Source organism: Dama dama, chromosome 22, assembly GCF_033118175.1.
Source record: "Dama dama isolate Ldn47 chromosome 22, ASM3311817v1, whole genome shotgun sequence".
Lineage (NCBI taxonomy): Eukaryota > Metazoa > Chordata > Mammalia > Artiodactyla > Cervidae > Dama > Dama dama.
The window spans coordinates 9,732,287-9,751,574 of NC_083702.1; the positions used below are offsets into that span (position 1 = coordinate 9,732,287).

A 19,288-nucleotide genomic window follows, 5' to 3' on the forward strand; every position below is an offset into this window, starting at 1 on the left:
CAGTGAGAATGACAATTTTGCAAATTTATTGTCATTTCATAGAAGCTGAAAGTGTGCTGCTTTTTCTGTCCTTGTTACGCTGTACCTGAGGTGAAGGGGGGTCAGAGTGGCAGCATCTAAATGCCGAGCGCCCCCCAAGCCAGAGCCCAAGCCCGTGTGCCTGTCTGCCCCTCTCTGTTCAGGCTGGTGTCCTCCGAGGGCTCACACTTAAGGTCTCCGCTGGGAGAGGCCAAGCAGGGACAGCTTGCCCATAGGGCGGGGCCCCGAAGGGAGCAGAAGTGAGCGGAGGTCCTGGCCTCTGGGCATCCATGGGCTCTGAGCCTCTGAGAGTCAGAGGAGGGACATAGGCCAGGACTTGAAATCACTGCGTGAGCTCTAATGAGGCCCAGGCAGTGGGAGGGGGGGTGACAGGAAGTGGGCACAGAGATTTAGAATACTGAGGATTTGGTGATTGGCTTTGAGTATGGACTTCCCTGGTGGCTCAGATGGTAAAGCGTCTGCCTACAATGTGGGAGACCCAGGTTCGATCCCTGGGTTAGGAAGATCTCCTGGAGAAGAAAATGGCAACCCACTCCAGTACTCTTGCCTGGAAAATCCCATGAATGGAGGAGCCTGGTAGGCGACAGTCCATGGGGTCGCAAAGAGTCGGACACGACTTCACTTTCACTTTGAGTGCTGTGAGAGGGACCCTCTGAAAAACCTCCTGGGCATCTGGTGCAGGTAAAGGAGTGGGTGTTGTCGTCACGGGCTGGGGAGCCGGCGGAGGAGTCAGCCTGGGAAGGAGGTGAGTGTAGTTCGGGACACCTTGGATGTGAATCAGGCAGAGGAGCCAGGAGGAATTTTCACCCAGAGGTTTGAGACGTGGAGTGAGTTCTTTCTCAGGCTTCCCCAGTGGCTCCAGCAGGTTAAAAATCTGCCTGCAATGCAGGAGACGCGGGTTCAATTCCTGATGCGGGTTGGGGAAGACCTCCTGGAGGAGGAAATGACAACTCACTCCAGTATTCTTGCCTGGGAATTCTCATGGAGAGAAGAGCAGGGGACTACAGTCCATAGTGCCAAAAAGAGTTGGACACAACTTAGGGACTGAGCAGGCACCTCCCTGGTGCTGCTGGAGAAATCGGTCCCTTTGCTGAAGAGCCTTTGCCCCCAGGTGCCCCTCAGCTCTGAGATGACTGATCACCAGACATCCTGGAAGGATCCCCAGGGACTTAGGTGCTTAGCTGCTGAAGCCATTGGGATATACAGCCCCTGCCTGCCACCCCTACTCTCCCAACTTTATGCCTTTCATCTGAGTGAGGTTGTGAAGTAGGTGGCTGGGGGATGATGAACCTCATCAGCTGGTGAGGACGTGGAGCAAGGGACTTCCCAGGGTCACTCAGAAGCAGAAGAATGGAAGCCGGATCTTGGGTATGACGGATGGAAGCTTTTGAAGAGCCAACTGCTGCACAGTACTAGAGACACTAAAGAAACTAGAACATTCTTTTAAATACCCAACTGAGCTTCCAAGAGAGTAGAGAAATCCCCAGGGACTAAAAACAAACAAAGAGGAAGCCAAAATCGGGGTGACAAGCAGTTGCCAATCTTTCAGGGGGGGTCTGTGGGTGGCTTGAGGACAAGGGTGGAGAGGTTGTTGACCTTTGCTGATTTGGCAACTGAGGAGCTTGGGGAGACAAGGCCTTGGGCCCCTGCTGAGAGAGTTTTGGAACTAAGACACCTGAGTAAAGCTGGACCCATATCCTCAGTGAAAGAGCAAACAGAAAAGAAATAATCCTTTTGCAAAAAAAGCAGAAGAAGTTGTCAAAGAAGTTGGCTCATTTTTGGCTCTGTTGGAAAAATAAAAATTGAGTCTCTCTTGAGAAATTCTAACTCTAGGCGTTCCCTCACACAAAATTTGAGGTTTGAATTTGCATTGCCCACACGGTCCCAGAACTCCTAAGTCTGGAAATTAATATAAAAAGCAAACACGGGGTGGTTTACACCCACAGAGCAGGTGGCAGTAGCAAAGGCAAACCTCTCTGGAGAGACATTCCCACAGTAAAGGCCATGTGGGCTACTCACAGATAAAAGCCTTGCTAACACGAGCTCTCAATTCCAAATTACAAAATGTACAAAGAAGCAAGCCACAAACCACAGAACAACAAACAGCATATATAGAATCCTGCATCTGATGTGTTATTTTCAAGCACACACCGAAGGTTTCCAAAAATGATCGTGAATATCCTGTAGTAGGACATGAAACCAGTCCCAATAAATTTCAAGAAATTGGTATCACAGATCATGTTTAATTTAAAAATCAATAGCAAAAACTTAACTGTTAATTAAAGACAAAACCTCATGTATTTAGACAGTAGCCCAGATCTCTCATTCCTGTGCATTTTTCTCCCTCCCCAAACTTCTGAAGTCTCTTTAGAACAGTGAGATTCCAGGATGGATGTGAAAGTATTGATCAGATGGCGGGCACACAAGAGGGTCACAGCCAGTCTGAGTTGAAGCTGGATGTGGGAACTGGTCCCCCTCTGATCTCTAGATGGAATGTGATCATTAGAGCCAAAGACCAAAGTCCTCTCTGTCTTTTCCAAAAAATGGGCTCAGTGGGTGACAAAGACATGAGCCGGCATTTAAAAGACAGATATCAGCCATCAGCCTTTATGAGCCAGAGGGTCTGGGAAACTCTTGCAGAGCCAGCCAGGGTGGGCTGCTAGGAATGGGACAGAGCAGGTGGCAGGGGTTCTCGGTGCTATGTCATAAAGATGAGCCCCCCTGCCAACAAGCCCCATGCTCTTTTGGGGTGGATTTGGAGGTCCCCAGGTGTTCTCTGTAAAGGCTTGGATACTTCCATCTGCGAACAAGGAAATAGGACACGCTTTGGAAGAGGCACACGTGGCCTCTGTCCCCCATGGGGACTCATTATAGTGATCGTCATCTCACTGGCTCCCTGGGCCATCTGTGCGGGTGCTCACAGTTGTTTCCACGCAGTGGCGTCCTAATGGAGGCTTACTGTTCTCACCATCCCTGGCTCCCTCCCGTGCTCATCTGCCAGCCTGCCTTTCACAACTCCGGCACCTTAAAAAGACCCTTGTCCAGGTTCAGGTGGCTAGGTCACTCCCCTCTCAAGGCCTCGAAGCTTCTCAGCAGTAAAAGAGGCCAGGACTTCTTGCTTGGCAGGGTTCTTTGGGAGGAGTGAATGGAATGAATGTGAAAAGCATTTGTTCAAGCACCACATGGGTAAGAAAGGACACAGATCTTCCTGACCTGTGTGGCCAGGATTGACCACTCCTCTGACTTCCCATCCCGGCGTTCCAGCCTCCCCCTCAACAATTCTTGATGCCTTCCTCCCATGAAACAGCTTGTCAGTGGTGGAAGAACAGTGGAGGAGTCTGAGCTCTGCCAGCTGTGTGATCTCAGGCTGGTCAGTCACCCTCTCTGAGCCCCTGTAACCTCTTCTGTAAAGTCGAGGGGAGAGCTTCCTCTCATTATCTTTTCCAACTCAGAATGACTCTAAGGGTAACTAACGAGTACAGAGTGGACTTTTCAAGGACTGGCTCATTAAATCCTCAGCTTCCAGAGAGCACAGTGCGAACAACACACAGATGAGGGAGGAGCTGAGGACTCAGAAAGGCAAAGTAACTTGCTCAAAAATTCCTACGTGGTAAAGCTGGGGTGTGAACCCATGCAGTCATACTTACCCACCAGGCCAGCATCCTCCCTGCGTAGCCTGGTGAGGGCTCAGTCACTGGGGCTGGACTGCCTGTCTGAGTGGGACCCTGAGCACATTGCTTATCTCTTCCATGCCTCTGTCTCCCCATCTATAAAATGTGGAGGAGCGGGTGAAAGTAATCCTCCCTTCCACCTGGGACTGCAGGGAACTCTGCTGAGGGCTCCAGGGGCCAGGCTCTGAGCTGCACACTCAGGTTTCAGTCCAGCCTTAACCCTCCCACGGTGCAGTGAAGGCAGCTGGAGAGAGAGGTTGAGTCACTTGCTCCAAATGGTACAAACTTGTGGAGCTGGACTTCAAATCCCGAAGCCCCAGCTTCAAAGTCCGTGCTATTAACGGCCCTGCTTCACCTCTGATGAGGCCCTCGGACTCCACATTCAAAACCAAATTCCAGACTGCAAATTGGCAGCCCCCCACAGTCTGCCTGACTCACCACCCTCCTTCAGGGGGCCTGAACCCCGCACCTCCTCTTTGACTCATCCCTTCGCAGCTAGTCCTCAGCATCGTGACTAATTGACCCCTGAATGGAAAAAACCACTCCAATCCCTCCCTTCCTCCTCAGTTCTGCTGCCCAGCTCAGTCCAGACCCCAAAGGTGAGGATGATGGATACCAAGGATGCCCATTCTAGAATGTAGACTTGCAACGGAGCTGGACCAAAATGCTCTTGGTCCCTCAGCTCGCCCAGGCTGTGGGGCTACGAAGCCACGTGGAGGTGGGGTTTAGAGACAGCTGGGAAAGAGAGTTGTCTTTAGAGACAGTTGACATCACTCACCAATTTCAAGCCAGGTGAGGGGGCTTCAGAGAATGGGAGAGCATAGTAGCAGGTGTTCACTGGGTTTTGGGAGGTGGGTGACTGGGTGAGAGGCTGGCTGAGTCCCCTGTTTCCGCGAGGCAGGCAGAGGCTGAACTGCTTTGGGGACAGTCGGCAACCCCAGCACTTGGGGGCCAGGATGCAAGCATGTTTCCTGGAGTCCATGCTTGGAACTTCGCAGAAGGTTTGAGGTTGTTGGATTAGGATCTGCCCCCAAGAGGATTGCGGATGGGGAGAAACAAGGAAGTGATACATGATCTTATCGGAAGACTTCATGTTGGGTGGGTGGACCTCAATGGTAGGTGCTGAAGAGGAGTTGTGCCAGCCAGGGAATGCTGTGCCCAGGTAGGAACTACAGGTGGGACATTCCTAGTGATGGGGGATCTATGAAGAACCTACAAAAGTGTCCCTAATGAAAAAGCACCAGCTCCCAGGCGCTCCTCTGACCCACCTAAAAACACTGATCTCTTGAGAACATCTGAACCAGACAAGCCAGACTTGTTACCTCTATCTCCTCCCCACCCCAGTCTCCCACCCTGGAGAAACCAGAGGCAACTAGTGGGGGGAAGGGCAAGGGGAGATCAGACCAAATTGGGGTCTTAGAGCAGAGTCCCACCGTGCTTCCTTCCCCATTATATAGGTCTTTGAGTTTAAGGCAGACTTGAGCCGGGGAAGAGGAGAAGCTTTGGCTAGAGCTTAGAGCTTTGCCATTAGACTCGACTGTTTCAATATCTAAAAGTAGGATAAAGCCCCAAAGTGACTGAACAAGCTATGAGATATGCCCGAGGTATCATCCAGAGGTAGGGAAGCTTGGGTCAACAGAACAGGTTAACAGGGCAGCCACTGAGAGTAAAATTCTTTCTGCCTGCTTCCCTCCAAGCACAGCTCATTCTGTGTGTCCCTTCACTGCCTCAGCCTCTTAACAGGCCCTTTTACCTTCATCTCCTGTTCCCACCCTGGGCTTCCCAGATGATCTTATCAGTGGTAAGAATACTCAGTGGTAAAGAATACTCCTGCCAATGCAGGAGATGTGGGTTCAATCCCTGGATTGGGAAGATCCCCTGGAGAAGGAAATGGCCACCCACTCCAGTATTCTTGCCTGGGAAATTCCATGGACAGAGGTGCCTGGCAGACTATAGTCCGTGGGGTAGCAAAAGAGTCAGACATAACTCGTCTAAACAATACAATACAATACAATCCTACCATACCCTGACCCCATCCCAGTCTACCAGGCCTTCCCTGCTCATCCAGGGAGACAGTCTATCCTAGTGATCATGAGCTTGAATGTCTGAGTTAGGATCCTAGCTCCTTGACTTGGCAGCTGTGTGATCTGAAATAAGCTGCCTAACCTCTCTGGGCAGTATCACTGTCTGCCACGGGGGATCATGATAGCCGCACGCCTGTTCCACCGAGGCTTTGTGAGGCTTTTAATGATTACTTATAAAGGCCTGAGGAACATTGTAAGGATTCCAGTGTTAGAGATAAACATTGTTCTCAAATGTTTCCTCCTTGCTGTGCAATCTTGGCAAAGTCCCTTTTCTCCCTGTTTCTCAGTTTCCGAAAAATAAACTGTGCGTGGGTACCATTTGTTTGTGGCTGCAGCTAGTGCTGGTGGCCGACAAACTTCAGTGAGGAGAGAGATCCAAGCCTGGACCCACCCCACGGTGGGCCGAGGAGAGAGCCAGCAGGCTCTGCAGGCAGGATCAGGGAAGGGTCCATCCAGCAGGACTGCCCACTCTACCCTGGTCTCCATGCCTTCTGCCTTCTCCTAGCCTCTGGGAGAGTCTCCCCAACCTGCCCCCGTCTTCCCCTAGGGATCACCTTGGGTACCCTGGGCTAGATCAGGAAACAGATGGCATTTGAGGAGTGGCTGCCAGGCACCCTTGGCTCCTCACTGGATACAAGTGAACAGCCATCCAGGTGAGGTCCCAGGTACTCACCCCCTTGGTCTTGAGCCCCATCACACACCTCCATCTGGCCCTGCAGTGTCCACCTGCCCCTGCCCCTCCTTCAGCAGCAGGCCTTTTGCCTTTTACCATCTCTGTAGGCAGCACAGAACTGCTCCTACCCGTTTTACAGACTAAGGAAAGAATGCTCTCTAAAACTCAGCTTCCATGAGCTATATCTACAGAGTTGGGGATCATCAGAAAAGTGCCCTTTTGGAACTTCGCTGGCAGTCCAGTGGTTAAGATTCCACACTTCCAATGCAGGGGGCGAGGGTTTGATCCCTGGTCAGGGAAACTAAGATCCCGCGCACATGCCTTGCGGTGCCACCAAAAACAAAAAGGAAAACAGCCTTTTCTAGAAGAGCTGGAGTAACAGCCACCAGCGCTGAGGTTCCATTGTGCTTGGATGGAAATACACCCTAAACACAGGCAGGGAGCCAGTGACCCAGATATGAAGCAGACGTGGTAATAGACCTCAAGAAGTTCTTGAACTTGGGAATGCAAGTTACAGGTGAATGCAATGAAAACTGGTGCTGGGACCACTGGTGAGGGCAGGAGGGGTGCTGCAGTGGCTGATGGATTTAGGGGGGCTCCTGGGCTCTGCCTGGGAACTGCCTGGAGAAGAGGGTAGAAGGGGATGGGACTAAGCCGAGGGCGGAAGGAAGCTCCCAGGACATACTGCTTCCTCACTGGGTGGGGCTGATCAACCCAGTGAGAACATGCGACATGGTTCAACTCCTAGATGGACACCCACTGATCAGGGGACCCTGGGGAAATGAATGAATCTCTCTGATTTCAACTTTCTTATTGTTAAATGGGGACGGTTACAGTATGGCGCTCCAAGGTTGCCACCGGTGAGGATCAGGCAGAATAAAAAGTGCACGGGAGGAGGAACTGGGGGCATTTGGGATGCTGACGAAACAGTGAGAGCCCCGGCCCTTACGGCCTCAGAGAGAGGACGCAGCCTTATCAGGCAGCCACTCCTTCTGGTCCTTCTTGACTGGACCTGGACTCAAGCTCACATGCTCCAGCCAACTCCCAGGCCCCCCACAAGGAGGACACCCGTTTCCTCCTTGATTCTCAGCTCCTCCCAAGCCGAGAACAGATGTCCTCGCTTCCTGCTTGAGCCTGAGAGGTGGGTTGGCTCCTTTTCCCGCTTCCAAGGAAGTAAACACCCTGGATGGAAATCTCTGGGCTTCCCCAGAGAGGAAAGCTCCCTCTTCCCTGGCTGCTGCCCCTCCTCTCTGGCCTGGCTCCTTATCCCAGCACCTGATGCTCAGACCTAAGCCTTTCGGGCCTTACCTGAGCCCTGCTTCTCCCTGGAAAGCCCTATACTGGGGTGTGTTGATGAAACACATACATGAACCTCAGTCTGAAGGGTTCCCCAACCCTGCTTGGAAAGAGGGTGAGAGGGGAATGAAGAAAGGACAGAGCAACTATGGAGGAAGGCACTGTAGGCTCCTGGGGAGTCAAGGAAAAGAAAAGGGAAATTAACATTTAATGAGCATCTAATATATGCTAGGAATAAATAAGGAAGAGGGTAGCATGTATCGGAGGGGCTTCCCAGGTGGCTCAGTGGTAAAAGAATCCACCTGCCAAGGCAGGAGATGTGGGTTCAATCTTTGATTCGGGGAGATCCCCTGAAGAAGGAAATGGCAACCCACTCCAGTATTCTTGCCTAGGAAATTCCGTGGACAGAGAAGCCTGGCGGTTTACAGTCTATGGGGTCGCAGAGTCAGACACGACTGAGCATGCATGCAGCAGGTATCGGGCATCTACTGAGTGCCCTGGGAATACGAAGTAGCATAATAAGAACCAATCCCTGCCTCCGAGTCCCTGGGAGGTTTCACATGCAACACTTCATCTGGTCTTTTAATTCTTGTTGTAATCCGCAGCCCCATTTTATAGATGGGGAGACTGAGGCAGCTCTGGTCCAGGGACAGCCCATGCGTGAGTGGAGACAAGGCCCTTGGGATGGGGATGTCCAGAATGGGCGCAGGCAGCTCTGTTTGACCCCAGTCCCCACCTCTCCACCCTCTGGGGAAAGGAGGTGCTTTGGTTCACGAGCACAGCCCAGGTGGCATTGTCTCCAGCCCCCGTGAGTTTGAGTATCCACAGGGGCTGGCCCTGGAGACCCAGAGATGAGGGTGACACGGCCGGTTCCTGCCTTCGAGGGGTTCACAGTCTTTCGATAGACAGGTAAAGGGGGAGAGGCCGTAGTGGAGGGCAGCCCAGGGGTTGAGGAAGGCAGAGGGAGAGAGAGAGTCGTGTGTTATTCGGTGTCCACGGTACCAGCACTGAGGGAGTGTACTTTAGGGATAGTTCGGTTGACCAGCCAGCTGGATCCACCCAGGACTGAGAGGTTTCCTGGGACACAGGACCTGCAGTGCTGAAACTGGGTGAATCAGGTCACCTTAAGCCCTGATTTCAAAGTCTGGTTCTGCCACAGGCCTGTAACAGAAACTAGCTGCCTGACTAGCGCCCACGCCCCTGTTCTTTTAGAAATGACTTTCTTATAGTCTGAAGTTCTCCCTCCACAATCCTACCTCCTCCCTCCCCGCCTGCAGATATGTTGTGCGTGGACTTTACTAGGCTGGGGGAGGAAAGAATATTCTCCAGCCCCTCCTCACTGCGTTTTACTCAGCAAGAGGTACTAACAGAAGGCAGGGGAATTTAGACTGGGTGGCAGAGGTAGGAGGCAGTGAGTTCTTCTTGGGGCCCTGAGACCAACTGTGATGGGGACTGTGGTTCATCCTACCAACCCCTACTTCTTTTTTTTTTTTTTTAGTTCTACCACTTTATTACTACCAACCCATCTCCTTCCACCCTTGTGCACATATGCTCAGTCATGTAACCCCATGGACTGCAGCCCGCCAGGCTCCTCTGTCCATGGACTTTTCCAGGCAAGAATACTGGAGTGGGTTGCCATTTCCTTCTCCACAACCCCTACTTCTAAACATACCCTCAGGAAGAGGGGCGCAGGGAACCTCAGAGGGGCTGCTCCCGGGCTGTGTATGGAGAAGTGAATGTTCATGGAGCAAGGGGTGGGACGTGGCAGCCATGGACAGCACCTTTAGGTGTGGTTTTTGTTGGTTGGTTGGTTAGAGCAGTTTTCAGTTCACAGTATATTGAGCAGAAGGTATAGAGGTTTCCCATATCCCCTCCCACCCCTACGTATGCATAACCTCCCCCATTATCCACATCCTACACCAGAGTGGGACATTTTTTATGACTGATGAACTGATTTTTATGACTGATTCTACATCATTACACCCAGTGTCCATAGTTTACATTAGGGTTCCCTCATGGTGTTGTATATTCTGTGGGTTTCGATAAATGATACCATTACAGTATCATAGAGAGTAGTTTCACTGCCTTAAAAATCCTCTGTGCTCCTCCTATTCATCCTCCCCTCCCCCATAACCCCTGGCAACCCCTGATCTTTTCACCATCTCCATAGTTTTGCCTCTTCCAAAACGTCATACGGTGGAGTCATACAGTATTCTGCCTTGTCAGACTGACTTCTTTCATTTAGTAATATGCATTTAGGGTACCTCCTTGTTTTCTCATGATTTGACAGCTCCTGTCTTTTTATTGCTGAATAATATTCCATCGTCTGGATATATCTGTTTAGTTATTCATTCTCTTACTGAAAGGCATCTTGGTTGCTCTCACGTCTTAGCGACCACGAACAGAGCTGCTACAAATGTCCACGTGCAGGTTTCTGTGTGGACGTCACCCCACTTTTTGAGCCGAAGCCACCCTCTTCTGGAAAAGTACTCAATTAATGACTGGGCATGAAAAGTATACTGGGAACTGGGCATTTCTGCCCAATGCCAAACTTCCCTGATAGGCACTGCTGGCCCCAGAGTGCATGCGTGCTCAGTCATGTCCGACTCCTGTGACTGCGTGGACTGTAGCCCAACAGGCTCCTCTGTCCATGGGGTTCTCCAGGCAAGAATGCTGGAGTGGGTTGCCATTTCCTCCTCCAGGGGATCATCCCAACCCAGGGATCAAACCATTGTCTCTGCACCAGCAGGTGGATTATTTTACCGTTGAGCCACCGGGGAAGCCCATTGGCTCCAGAACACATTGTTAAGAAGGCCAAGGCTTTGTCAGATCTGCATGGAGGTCTGAGGTTCAACCTGCCCAATTCTTCTTTCTCCTCTTTCTCTTTCACAGGCCTTAGTCTCCTATCAACCACTTGCATAGCTAATGCTATCTTGGTGTCTGCTTCCTGAAGGACCCAACTACGAGACTCTACCTCTAAAATCAACCCATGGTCCATCCGATTCTCTCCATTATCATGACCTCCAAACCGCTCAGTCCTCTCACCTGGACGGCAGCATGGCCCCTACCTGGTCTCCGTGTTTCCTCTCCTGTCCCTTAATGGCCCAGCCCCCACACAGCCACCATTGATCTTTTACAAACACAAACCACATGGTGTTGCTTCCTTGCTTAAAGCCCACCAGTGGAGCTTAAAATCAAACCCATTCCCTCCCCTTGGCCCGTAAAGGCCCACATGACCTTGCCCTGCCTTCCCCTCCAGTTTCCTCTCTCCCCAGTGTTCACTCTGCTCCAGCCCCACTGGCCTTCTTTCTGTTCCTGGAATCTATCAAACTCATTTCTGCCTCAGGGCCTTTGCACTAGCTGTTCCCTCTGCCTAGAACACTCGGTCCTTCCCGAAGTTCCTCCATGGCTGGTTTCTCAGGTCATTCAAGTCTCAGTTAAATGCAGGCCTTTTCTGACAACCTTATAAGTAATGCCCATCTCCCAACACCCCTCCCACACCTCCTATAACTTTCTATCATGTTACTTTAACAATTTCCTTATAGTTCTCATTACTGTTATAAATTAACTTGCTTATTTAATTATTCATTTATTTACTGCTTGCCTCCCCACTGGAATATAAAACTGTAATTTTATCCTGTTTCCAGCTCTCCCTGGTGCCTGGCATTATGCCTGGCCCAAGTTCAGTTCAGTTCAGTCTCTCAGCAGTGTTCAACTCTTTGTGACCCCATGGACTGAAGCATACCAGGCTTCCCTGTCCATCACCAACTCCCAGAGCTTGCTCAAATTCATGTCCATTGAGTCGGTGATGCCATCCCACCATCTCATCCTCTGTCATCCCCTTCTCCTCCTGTCTGCAATCCTTCCCAGCATCAAGGTCTTTTCAAATAAATGAGTCAGTTCTTCGTATCAGCCGGCCAAAGTACTGGAGTTTCAACTTCAGCATCAGTCCTTCCAATAAATACTCAGGACTGATTTCCTTTAGGATGGACTGGTTGGATCTCCTTGCAGACCAAGGGATTCTCAAGAGTCTTCTCCAACACCACAGTTCAAAAGCATCATAAGGGTGGTGTTATCTGCATATCTGAGGTTATTGATATTTCTCCCAGAAATCTTGATTCCAGCTTGAGATTCATCCAGCCTGGCATTTCACATGATGTACTCTGCATATAAGTTAAATAAGCAAGGTGACAATATACAGCCTTGACATACTCCTTTCCCAAAGTGGAACCAGTCCTTTGTTCCATGTCCAGTTCTAACTGTTGCTTCTTGACCTGAATACAGATTTCTCAGGAGGCAGGTTAGGTGGCCTGGTATTTCCATCTTTTGAAGAATTTTCCAGTTTGTTGTGATCCACACAGTCAAAGGCTTTGGCGTAGTCAATAAAGCAGAAGTAGATGTTTTCCTGGAACTCTCTTGGTTTTTTGATGACCCAACAGATGTTGACAATTTGATCTCTTGTTCCTCTGCCTTTTCTAAATCCAGCTTGAACATCTGGAAGTTCTCAGTTCACGAACTGTTGGAGCCCAGCTTGGAGAATTTTGAGCATTACTTTGCTAGCGTGTGGGATGAGTGCAATTGTGCGATAGTTTGAACATTCTTTGGCACTACCTTTCTTTGGGACTGGAATGAAAACTGACCTTTTCCAGTCCTGTGGCCACTGCTGAGTTTTCCAAATTTGCTGGTATATTGAGTGCAGCACTTTAACAGCATCCAAAGTCGGTCTCAAAACATATATTTTGAATTAATGACTATATTTGTTTATTTAGGGCAGAATTCCCTTTCCCTACGGATGGAATGAAAGTGAAGGAATTAAAAAAAAAGAAAGAGAAGGAATAAATAACCTCAGAGATGTGAGCTTTGGAAAGAAAATGTGAGGACTGTTGCAGTCTTATGAAAGTTCCCCTGAGAATCCTATTCTGGCCATCTCTTGAGGAATTCTGTGTTGGGATCAGGAGGGCCTCTCCCCAGAGCTCCAGGGAGATGGGTTTCCTTTCTGTCCTAACTTCTCCCCTCTGCCTCCAGCAGCAGCCAGTGCTATCTGTGGGGGGGACAAGTACTGCAAACATTCACCAAGAAGCTACCCTGGGTGTGGCCTCATGCTGGATGCTGGGGATAGAGATGAATCAAGGAAGAAGGAGGGGTGGCATTCCAGGCAGGGGACAACATGAGAAAAGAGAGAGACAGGAGACAGTCTGGTGTGTGGGGGAAGTCAGACACAGCTTAATGCTGCTCCAAGCAGTGAAGATGGAATATGGGGCTGGGAGGGGGAGCCCTGCCAAGTCTTGTAAACCAAGAAAAGCTAACATCATAAGGCCCAACATTTATTAAGGCTTTCCATGTACTACTAATATTCTCCCATTTTACAGATTATAGAACTGAGGCACAGAGAGGGTGGTGTCAGGTGCTGTCAAAGACCTGGTACTTTACCCTCTTTGCAAACTAGGTTACGCAGCTGGTAACAGGTAGAGGCAGGTTTGAACTAGGCCTTCTGGCTTCAGAATCCCTGCCCTTAACCACTAGGTACTAGTGCCTCTTAAGGAATTTGGACTTTCTTCCATAAAGGGATGGGGCTGCACGCATGCTCAGTCATTTCAGTTGTGTCTGACACTTTATGACCCCGTAGACTATAGCCCTCCAGGCTCCCCTGTCCCTGGGATTCTCCAGGTAAAAACACTGGAGCGGGTTGCCATTGCCTTTCTTCTCCAGGGGATCTTCTCGACCCAGGGATCGAGCCTGCATCTCATGCATTGCAGGCAGATTCTTTTACCGCTGAGCCACCAGGGAAGCCCCAAAAGGGTGGCAACGGGGAGCCACTAATAGGTTTGTAAGCAGGAGAGTGACATGTTCATATCATAGGTTTAAAAAGTCATTCTAGGGGATAAACAGATCACTTTGAGCAAAATTCAACTCCAGCCTCTGGACCCATGTATCCAACTATTCCATTGCTCACGGAACAGCTTACATAAACGGGGCACCATTTGATGCCCAAACCACAGAGGCCTCTGCTCTGGGCAGTAGGCCCCTCTCTTGGCCTTCTCTGCCCTTCCAAGATAGAATGTGAGTGCGTCTGTCTTCGTAGAACACAGGTAGATGTACCAGGAGTCCCAACGCCTCACGTGCCTGCAGGACTTTGTGGCTCCCGACTGCCTGCCTGCCTTCACCTTCAGAGAGCCTGGCCCACCTCTCTGTTGGGGAGATGCTTCCTCCAAGCTGTGCTGCTTGGCGGGTTTCCAGGTCACTGCTCCAATGAGTATTAACTCACATCCATGCACACACAGCTCTGGGGGTTCATTGTGTACAGAGCTGGCATTTGATTTGCTCCTACTTTACAAGTCAGGTAACCCTCGACTCCCAGAGATCAGGTAAGCAGGACAGGCATGATCCTGAGGTTGAGGGTGGGGTGGAGTGTGTGAAACGTACCCAGAGAACCCCTGGGCAGGATCTCAGCGGCCACACAGGGCCTCCCAGGGCTGTTGATTCTGAGAAATGTTCTGGTCTCTCCCCACCACTTTGCTGAGACCACACTGCATCCCTGGTGGTCCAGAGCCCCACCGTGGGCCTTCCCTTCAAGTCAAGAATGCAGGCTTGGCAGGGAGACAGGCCTGGGTGCGGCCTTGGCTCAGGACTGAACTGGGTGTGGCCTTGGCACGTCCTCCCATGAACCACAGCCCCTCTCCTCTATCCCAGCCTTCTGAACATTCTCCAAGTCCTGGAAACCCACGCTGGCCAGGAAATGCCTCATGGAAAATTGGAGATGGAGCTGGATTCTGAAGGATGGTAGAATTTTTAAAAACATTTTTCATTGAGAGTTAATTTGCAACAAAATGTATATAGACATTTTCAACAGGAGAAAGTAAAAGTTTCCTGCATCACCCCAGCACCACAGCCCGCTCCCATGCCCACTTGTTCTTTCCAGTGCCGGGTCCGCCTGCCCACCTGGCTTTTGCCATGTAGACTGCAGTGGGAGAGGGGTCTTCTCAGCGACCCTTGATGTTCTGTGCTCCTGAAGATTCAGAGGGGGGGACTTCTGCTACCTTCTGAAGTCACAGGGGAAAAAAAATTTTTTTTTTTTTTTTGTATGGGGCTAAGAGGAGTCACCTCTGCTCTTTCAAGGGGTTGGGATGGGAAAGGACAGTTGGGTGGCCATAGTATAACTAGAGGTTGGGTCAAAATCTCCAATCCCCTCCCCCCTAACACTGGCCTCTTTCCTAGCTCTCCCTAGGCCCACCCCAGCTCCACTGCATAGTCTGGGTCCACTCAGATGCCTCCGAGCTCAAATGCTGCTGCAGCGCATACTAGCCCTGTGACCTTGGACAGCGACCTGACCCCTGTGGGTCTCATTCTTATTTGTACTGGGAACGTGTCCACGGTGAGGCTTAATTGTGATCAAGCCCCTGGCTCCCTCAGCACAGAGCCCGACGTGGAGAAAAGCTCCCCGCAAGCTAGCAGACGGCCTGGTGGGTTCGGGGAGGGGGCCAGAAAGCCGTGGTGGGGTGGGGCGGGGGTCGCCCAGGAGTCCCGCCGCCCGGCCACCGGGTCGCCGCCCTCTGCGAGGCGACAGCGGCTGGCTGAGGCTCCCGGCAACGCCCCCGCCCCTCGCCGCATCCCGGGCGGCGCCCCCACTCGGCGCCCGGCACGGAAGGGGTGCGGGGCTGGGCCAGGGCCGGCCCGGGGGAGCCGGCGGGGCGGGGCCGCCGCGCCCCGCTCCCCCTCCCCGCCGCCCGCCGCCTTCTCCTCCTCGAGCCGCCGGGGCTCAGAACGGCGGCAGTAGCGGCCGCGGCCACAGCTCCGGCTCCGGCTCCTCCTGCGCTCGGGCCCCGCTCGGCCCCGCGCACCCGGGCCCCGCGCCCCGACCCCGCCGCCGCGCCTGCCGGGGGGCCTCGGGCGCCCCCGCCGCCCGCCTCACGCTGAAGTTCCTGGCCGTGCTGCTGGCCGCGGGCATGCTGGCGTTCCTCGGTGCCGTCATCTGCATCATCGCCAGCGTGCCCCTGGCGGCCAGCCCCGCGCGGGCGCTGCCCGGCGGCGCCGACAACGCCTCGGCCGCCGCCGCGTCCCCGGGCCCGCAGCGCAGCCTGAGCGCGCTGCACGGCGCGGGCGGCTCGGCAGGGCCCCCAGCGCTGCCCGGGGCGCCGGCGGCCAGCGCGCACCCGCTGCCGCCCGTACCGCTCTTCAGCCGGTTCCTGTGCACGCCGCTGGCGGCCGCCTGCCCGTCGGGGGCCGAGCCGGGGGACGCGGCGCCGGGCGAGCGCGAGGAGCTCCTGCTGCTGCAGAGCACCGCGGAGCAGCTGCGCCAGACGGCGCTGCAGCAGGAGGCGCGCATCCGCGCCGACCAGGACACCATCCGCGAGCTCACCGGCAAGCTGGGCCGCTGCGAGAGCGGCCTGCCGCGCGGCCTCCAGGAAGCCGGGCCCCGCCGCGACACCATGGCCGACGGGCCCTGGGACTCGCCCGCGCTCATCCTCGAGCTAGAAGACGCGGTGCGCGCCCTCCGGGACCGCATCGACCGCATCGAGGTGAGCGCCGCGCCGCGCGCCGTCGGGGACCCGGCCGGGGGTGGGAGGGGCCGCGCGTGGGATGCGAGGGCATCCCCGGGTCCCGCGGCCACCGCCGGCTCAGGTGCCCTGTGGTGGGGGTCGCCCTCGAGTCTCTGAGTCTTGGGTTTCCGTCTGTGCAAAGGGGATGGTTGGCCCTTCCTCCCAGGGAAGAAGGGAGGAGTCAGGGAGGGCACACAGGCCGGAAATTCACCCTGACTGCGGCGCAGGGAGCACGCGGGAAAAGCTCGCTCCCGATCCTTTCTCCTCCAGGCACCCCTGTAAGCCTCAGTTTCTGAGTCTGTAAAATGGGTATAACGGTGCCCACTTGTAGTGTGGATTGATTAAAATGTAGATACTTGAAAATGCTCGGCACGTACCAGGACCTCTTTAAATGTACGTTTCATTTCCTTCTTTCAGCCATCCCCAAAGCAGCGCCAGCCACACACTCAGTCCCCTGTGGTCAGGAGATAGGAGGGCTGTCTGAGGGACTCGGGGGTCCTCTTCTCCTGAGGAATGGCAGGGAACAGTGTCTCATAAACCAAACCCGGATGCTCCTTACCTTCTGCACCTCTAAGTCCCCCAACTGGGCTCGGACCATGGACATGGACAGCAGAAGCTCAGATGGCGATGGACCTGCCAAGATGCCTGGAAGCCGGCAGCTCTGGGTTGAGGGCTGAGTGGAGAGTAGGTCCCATCTGGGTTTCTCCCCCTCCAGTCACCTTTTTCAGATGTTCCTGTCTCAGGCTTGGAGTCAGACACGAGGGGCCCCATAGGGGCAGTCCGCCCTTGGCTGTCCTGTGATCCTGGACCAGCCATTTCTCCTTTGAAGCTGCCAGACCCCTCCCTCCCTCTGAGAACCTATTTGGAACCACCTGGAGGGGGAGCAGGACAAATTAGTCAGGACAGACATCCAAGAGACCCTGACCACTTCCAGCATCCATGACTTCCAGACTGCAGGGAAGGGGGTTCACAGCAGAATGGGATCCATGGAAGGAGGGGCAGAATGAGGCCCAAGCACCGGCTGCCCCCTTTATTACCTCCCCCTACACCGAGTGCAGCTGGTGAAGCGGGGAGAGTTGCTGGAAGAAAGGAAAGGCAGGGACTCTTCCCTCTCCATGGCTCTCAGTTAAATCCCTGGCGGAGCAGCACAGGAGATGCTGTGTGGAAGCCTGGCCTTCCCCGTGGCCCAGTGGCCCTCCAAAAAGTCTGTGATGGTGCCTGCACCCACCCCGCAGGGTGTCCACACACAGCCAGGCAGCTATCACAGCCAACCCCAAACCTGGGGTTCAGAGACCTCCTCACACAGAGGACCTCCTCTAACAGACCTCTCACAGAGGTCTCAATTTGAGTGCTGTTTTTATCATTAAGTTCTAATATTACTAATTTTTTTTAAATAGCCAAAATATAAAATGAGAACAAATCCTCCATTTAGGAAATAGATTTTATTAATGTAAAAAAAAAAAAATCTGGTCTTCAATCAATTTCCTCTTGCCTGCCCTAGCCCCTGCCCCCACACCCAGATGGCTCCCGTGGTTCCTCCCACTTCTGGGGCTGGCAGGGCTTGGCTTGCTCTGGACCTGTTCCCCCAGCATCTGTGCATTTGGCAGGGTGGGCTCCACTCCAGTTAGCCCGCTGAGACTGGGGGGATCCTAGTGGCTGGGATTCAGCACCAGATCAGCTTCCTAGGTGGAAGAAGTCTTGCTTCCCTGTACACACTCCTGCTTTCTGAGTGCAGGGGACATGGAGGGGCTGCCTGCCCACCAGGACTGCCTTCTGGGCCTGACAGCAGTCAGAGACAGTCTCTTTGGGGTGTTTGACAGTGGCTGGGACTTGGAGCCCAGTGGACTCGGGATCAGACTACTGGTCTCAGCTCATGCACCTTTCAGCCACTGACTAGCTTCCCTCTTCCCGTCTCAAAAACCTTCCCTTCTCCAAAAACTTCAAAAGGATGGCCTTCAGGGTCTCCTTTATCACCACTAATCTCTCTCCTACCTTGATTCACCAGAAGTACTCATGGTGTTGAGTTGATAAATTGAACAGGAACATTTCAGTCCTTCTCTTGCTGGACCCCTCTCTGACATCTGACCCCAGAGATCATTCCCTCCTACAAATCTCCATGCCCTGGGCTTCTAGGTGCCTCTCACCCGCCTGTCCTCCCTCCCTGCTTCTCTGTCCCCTCTTGGGTCCTCCTCCTTTAACATGTGCACCCTTCCTGGCCCTCCTCTCACTCTCCCTGGCAGAACTCAACCACACCCTGAAGCTTCCAACACCATTCCACCATAGTGCCCCCAAACCAGCTTCGTCCCCAGCCCAGGTTTCTCTCCAAGCTTCAGACCAGTAGATCCACAGCTTCTTGAGCACCTCCCCCGGGCATCCCACCAGCCCCCTGCCTTCATCATGTCCCAACCTGAACTCAGGTCCTCTGCCAACCTGCTTCTCAGGTGTACCCTGGGAAGCCCTGCTCGGCTCCTGTCTCTCCCTCCTCCTCCCCGTCAGCTTCATTTCTCTGTGGGTGCTTGCAGCAGCCTCCTTGCTGGTTTCCCACCTGATCAGGCACACCCTTCCATCCATCCTCCTCCAGGCCACCTCAGGGATCTTCCTTAAGCCCACCATTGGGCTCCCCTGTGATAGCCGACTCCAGCCTGCTCCCAGGCTGCCATTTCATTTCCAGCATGTTTCCCAGTTCCTCCTTCTTCTGCCTAGATTACCCCCAGCTTATCTATACTCATCATTTAAGTCTGCTCTGCTCTGAGGACACCTCCTCCCAGAGGTCCTCCCTGATTACACTCTGTCCCTTTCCTGTCCCCACCCCTGCACATCTCAGCACACCCCTGCTCCTCTCCACCTCTTTGCATCACCCCCTTCCCCACCCCACTGGACTGACTACTAAAAGGGAGGAAAGGTCTCTCTGGCCCACCCTCTCCCTGCAGAGCTCAAGTTGGAGTCACATTTGAGGGCTTAGGAAAAATCGCTTGTCTTATGTTTTTA

General features: G+C 53.2%; 1 protein-coding gene across 1 annotated transcript in view; it reads left to right on the forward strand.

Moving 5' to 3' along the window:
- The window catches only part of NPTXR (neuronal pentraxin receptor), a 42,395-nt gene that overhangs the window by 4,895 nt on the left and 18,212 nt on the right, over positions 1-19,288 (forward strand). The window contains exons 3-4 of the mRNA XM_061123926.1: positions 721-784; positions 15,174-16,279. Coding sequence (XP_060979909.1) covers positions 721-784; positions 15,174-16,279 — 1,170 coding nt within the window. The remainder of the gene's footprint in view (positions 1-720; positions 785-15,173; positions 16,280-19,288) is intronic.